Raw genomic sequence first — 5,680 nt, forward strand, 5'->3', positions numbered from 1 at the left:
GAGCAACCGAAAATCCATCGATAGAACAGCAAAAAGGCTACGAGACTCACCAAATACACGCTATTCGACACTTCAGAGGAAACAGGTATGCGAAGCTCAACGCTTTGCTTTAGGCCATAATAGCTCCATTCTGAGGTCAACTCACCGCACTTCTGCGCAACACCACCAGATATCTCTGATCTCATGTTCCCGCAGGCCCTCAGCTACCTTATCTTTTCACAATCTTGCCGATGCACGCCCGTCATAATCACATATGCCCACACCAGTTCAAATCGACCACATGCCCCTTATTGATATATAAAAATTTCGATTACGGTTTTTGAAACCGGGCGGTGTCGCATCATTCGAAGTAGCTAAAAATGTCGACAGTTTTTGACTGTGTGTTATTTCAGGGGACGTCCAAATTTACATCAAATTGCCTTCTAGCAAACCTTTCGAACACTTTTCCTGTTTTGAGTCCCCCGTGTAAACATGCGTTTCTTATCACCTCGTTTGGAAGGCAGCAATGTACCACCTTGAAAACTCGATAGACCAGGGGATATCCCAACTACCATGATAACTATAAACGGCTCATTCAAGATATTCATATACGGGGCCGTCCACGAAACGACTTACGACGTCGAGGTAACGGTACCGCGACTTCCTTAGTCTGATGGCTTGCCCGTGGTTCACTATATCTCTAATATTCCCCAGACGAGCGTGTAGCCCAGAAGACTGTTTCTTTCGGTTTGATTTGTGCGAGGATTCCAAAGCAGTGGCCGCCTTATTTTGCAGTCCGCTTGTTCTGCCCACTATTGATGGCTCGTTATATAGGTGGAAATCAAACCTTGCCCTAAACAAGATGTTACGTATGTTGATCATCATACAAAACAAAACACTAACTAGCTGTGACGGATACTTTGGCTCCAGCGTGACGCTTGCAGCAACCATACAAAAATGTTTCATATACAGGTCGCGAATAGCCTCCCCAATCTGAGTTTGCGCCCACGCAATGGGCATGATAACTGTTCAAGTCGTTTTGAGGTTATTTCCAAATCTAATACGTAAGGAAACAAGCTTTTCCACATAATTTCCCATCGTTTTGATAGAGACAATGCGCGAAGCCACCGGCAGACAATAAACTACGAATTTCGCGCCCACAGTGGACTCCCAATTTGTTTGAACAAATTCCGATAAAACTGCGCCCGCGTGGGGAGATCTTGAGCACCAGAATTATTTCCATCAAATGCTAAATCTTCGTGTTAAATTTTCTATTTTTCGGACCACGGATACAGAGAACTTTTGGTTGTACTTATACGATGCGGTTTACGCGGCCCCACTAGGTGGGCGCTCAGTATTCGCACAATGGAATGGAATTTTTGAATGCTACGACGTGACCTTAATGGACCAAAGCATTCGAGAAATTGAATACAGAGTACTATTTCAGACGCTTGAGCCATATTTAGGCATCCTGAGGACTCAGAGTTACTGGTAAACCATTCAACCTTGCTTTCCCGCCTGAGGCATGATTGCTCCGGTGGACAATGAACTTTGGATAGTTGCAAAAATATGGCCGTAGATTAAGATTATTGTTGATTTGAGCACATATGCAACAAAATGCAACATTCTGGTGCAATACGGTTTTGCTCCATTCCTGAATGTTTTGTAGCTAACAGCATCGTGCCGCTAATGGGCTTCCATTGGTGCCAACCCTTTTTGAATCTGGCACACCCAAGGTCACTGTGTGCCCACAAAAGGAAAGCTGTTTCACTGATTATGAAGGCTACATAAAAAGCATTCTTCTGTGGACTAACTCAGGGAAATTCAACCCTGGTGCCGCTAATGGGCTTCCATTGGTGCCAATTCTTTTTGAATCTGGCACACCCAAAGTCACTGTGTGCCCACAAAAGAAGAGCTGTTTCACTGATTATGAAGGCTAAATAAAAAGCATTCTTCTGGGGACTAACTCAGGGAAATTCCACCCTATGTTTGTTTGTCTACCTCAGTGTGTTTAGTTGCTGAGGTCCTCGGATTACAATCGTTCAGCTGTGACGGATACTTTGGCTCCAGCGTGACGCTTGCAGCAACCATACAAAAATGTTTCATATACAGGTCGCGAATAGCCTCCCCAATCTGAGTTTGCGCCCACGCAATGGGCATGATAACTGTTCAAGTCGTTTTGAGGTTATTTCCAAATCTAATACGTAAGGAAACAAGCTTTTCCACATAATTTCCCATCGTTTTGATAGAGACAATGCGCGAAGCCACCGGCAGACAATAAACTACGAATTTCGCGCCCACAGTGGACTCCCAATTTGTTTGAACAAATTCCGATAAAACTGCGCCCGCGTGGGGAGATCTTGAGCACCAGAATTATTTCCATCAAATGCTAAATCTTCGTGTTAAATTTTCTATTTTTCGGACCACGGATACAGAGAACTTTTGGTTGTACTTATACGATGCGGTTTACGCGGCCCCACTAGGTGGGCGCTCAGTATTCGCACAATGGAATGGAATTTTTTGAATGCTACGACGTGACCTTAATGGACCAAAGCATTCGAGAAATTGAATACAGAGTACTATTTCAGACGCTTGAGCCATATTTAGGCATCCTGAGGACTCAGAGTTACTGGTAAACCATTCAACCTTGCTTTCCCGCCTGAGGCATGATTGCTCCGGTGGACAATGAACTTTGGATAGTTGCAAAAATATGGCCGTAGATTAAGATTATTGTTGATTTGAGCACATATGCAACAAAATGCAACATTCTGGTGCAATACGGTTTTGCTCCATTCCTGAATGTTTTGTAGCTAACAGCATCGTGCCGCTAATGGGCTTCCATTGGTGCCAATTCTTTTTGAATCTGGCACACCCAAAGTCACTGTGTGCCCACAAAAGAAGAGCTGTTTCACTGATTATGAAGGCTAAATAAAAAGCATTCTTCTGGGGACTAACTCAGGGAAATTCCACCCTATGTTTGTTTGTCTACCTCAGTGTGTTTAGTTGCTGAGGTCCTCGGATTAACAATCGTTCAATTTTGTCCTTGAGGTTTGCACGGTAGTCTTATCACGTTGGCTGTTAATCCTCGTTAAATCTTACGGTTTTCAGGTATGGGGTACTCCCGATTCACCTCAGGAATCAAATAGTTCGACAACAATGAGTGTATGAGACCAATTCAATATGTTGCCGCGTGTATGAACTTTCAGGACCCGCGTATGCAAGAGCTCTTACGGTGGCTCGCTTGCAACTGGCTTCCCGCAACGTGAGCTGAGCTAAAAATATGCCCCATAAATTGCCTTTCCGAGTTGTGCACGTTTCCAGTCAGGACGAAAATTTCCCGGCCGAAGAACTCAATCGCCATTCTCCCGCTACGCGGGGTTGGGTATCCTCGCGATTTTGTCCATTTCCACAAAAGTTGGTGCTCTCACTTGAGCGTCATGCGCACCTAAGGAAAATTCAAGTCCTTTGCCATCAGTACATGATTCGTATGTTTCCTCTTAGCGTTTCTTGAAATGATTACAGCGACGAGGGTCGAGTTCTTTGTTGGCACTCCTTTGGAATGTGATGTTAACCATTATCGAACGGCGCGATATGTACGGCTTGGGTAGGTATCATTTGAAAATCCTTACCTCTCCAGTTATGTTTCTTTGTCGGACAATGAAAGTACGGAATTTAAAGCAAGGGAACTAAAATCTGTTCATCTGGATACCTGTGGTTCTTACATCCAGTTACTGCTTCACAGAAACTATCCGAACAGGTATAACATGTACAACCAGGTTGGAAATTGGTTCAATATTCACAGCTTCTAGGTTGGTATAATTGCAGTGAACCTGATTGGTGGCTTCACGGGCGATCCCAGTGAGATCGATCCAGATGCATTTAACATGAATGCTTACAGGTAAGTACAACAGCTAGCTACGCTTTAGCTAGTGGTGAGACTGTGTGCGTTTTGGCACTCGCCATTGTACAGTTTGACCAGAGGGGTGTGTAAACCATCAGAAATGCCCGTGTTCCGCCCACGTATTCCACTTTCCGTAAGGGATTCTAGAAACTTTACCGGACTACATTCAGCACCGAAGTCTTTATCCGTGTTCATTAGTTGACGTCAATCTACGGAGTGCAATTTGTGAGAACTTATTAGAGTAGTGTGAAACTATGTGGTGTGATTGGATGATAGCTCGATGCTAAAGGCACTGATTTTGTACACGCCCTAATTAGGTCGCAATTTCACCGATCATCATGTCTATTGATGGCGTAGTGGAATGAGAGCACTTGTACTCTAAGCAAAATGGTTATATCAGCTAGCAAACAATATATAATTACATTCCAGACGGACGGTCGTATAAAACGTGATAGGCGTAGGTACTGAATTTGCCATAGCCGGTACTGATAAGGTCTGTGGAGTTCAGGAATCCGAGAATAGCGCGTTAAATACTGCTTGGCGTTTCCATTGCGATGGGCCCTAATGTCCGCGTGAGAAAACCACTTAAGGGTAACTGTAAGGGTGGGGGCATAGTGTGCACTCCATGCAATGGACATCAGACTGCCGTCAACGGAAATCCAACGTGAGATACCATTCCATGAAGTACCCGGCCTAGATGGTCTGGACTCTGCGCATTTCAAAAGTGGTGAGTCCTTGGTGGATGGTCTGTGGTGGAGGTCTGACGAACACAGTCTCCTGGCCCTCCAGGTTGGGGGTTGGAACATGTGGCGACTTGTTCCGTAGAAATGGTAATGCATTTGCATTTCCCGCCAAACACCGCTGCCTTGCGGTTAGGCTTTTGAGCCAAAGGCTTTGGTTGAGGACCCTAATCGTCCTCCTGTCTAGGTGTGGGCGCCCTGGCAGTATCCCAGCCCTCGTACAACCATGACCTACACAATAACGTCAATAAGCAGTGAATGGTAGGATGGCTCCTACACAGCGTACTTATCTGACCAGAGCAACCTTCAAATACCAAATGAACTAAGTGATGCATTCTGTCGGATTCGGCAAACACGGATGTACAACGCTCAGAAAGAACTGGCAGCTACTCAAGCAATCGGTATTGCGAGCCATCACATCAGCAAACAATGTAGAAATGGCAAAGATGTTGCGTTAACTTTTTCGTAAAACGAATACAATTAGACAGAGACTCTTCCTTACAAACCTGACGTGTTTTGAGCATTTTATTGTCACTGGTAAATAGTAACATGGAATGACGGATATCTGGATTATGCATAACAAGGGGAAACATAACAGCGGCTAGCTGAACACAATTTTAGTCCTCATAAAAACGTCGGGAACACAAAAGACACTTTCCAGTTGAACAAAAACGATCATCCGTCAAAACAGTGATGGCATTGATGTGTACAGAGCAAACGAGACAACCAGACAGGGAGCTTTGTATAGAAACTAGGCTTATGATCGACAAGATCCAAGCACTTCGGCTGCGCGAAGTAGCCAAAGTAGTAACCAAGATACGGAATTATTTCGCCGTTTCCTGACCAAGATAGTCGTCAGTCTGATATCGCCAGAAAACCCACAGACAGAAAGCTCGTTTGCATCTGGAAACAAACATGATGGCGCCCATGTTTGGAAATGATGGAAGTGATAAAGCCAGATCCCTACTTTTGGAAAATGAAAATCAAATGAAATAAGGACTACCATGGAACATGTTGCAGAGCACGATAAATTATTGTATTATATATATATATATATATT

The 5,680-nt window shown here is 44.3% G+C and overlaps 1 protein-coding gene across 1 annotated transcript in view; it reads left to right on the forward strand.

Moving 5' to 3' along the window:
* Positions 1–3,543: 3,543 nt before the first annotated feature.
* T265_10556 (hypothetical protein) overlaps positions 3,544–5,680 on the forward strand; it is a gene marked incomplete at both ends in the record, with an annotated part of 37,577 nt that continues 35,440 nt past the window's right edge. Inside the window, 2 exons of the mRNA XM_009176958.1 lie at positions 3,544–3,583; positions 3,805–3,877. Coding sequence (XP_009175222.1) covers positions 3,544–3,583; positions 3,805–3,877 — 113 coding nt within the window. The remainder of the gene's footprint in view (positions 3,584–3,804; positions 3,878–5,680) is intronic.

This window comes from Opisthorchis viverrini (genome assembly GCF_000715545.1).
Source record: "Opisthorchis viverrini unplaced genomic scaffold opera_v5_384, whole genome shotgun sequence".
Classification (NCBI taxonomy): domain Eukaryota; kingdom Metazoa; phylum Platyhelminthes; class Trematoda; order Opisthorchiida; family Opisthorchiidae; genus Opisthorchis; species Opisthorchis viverrini.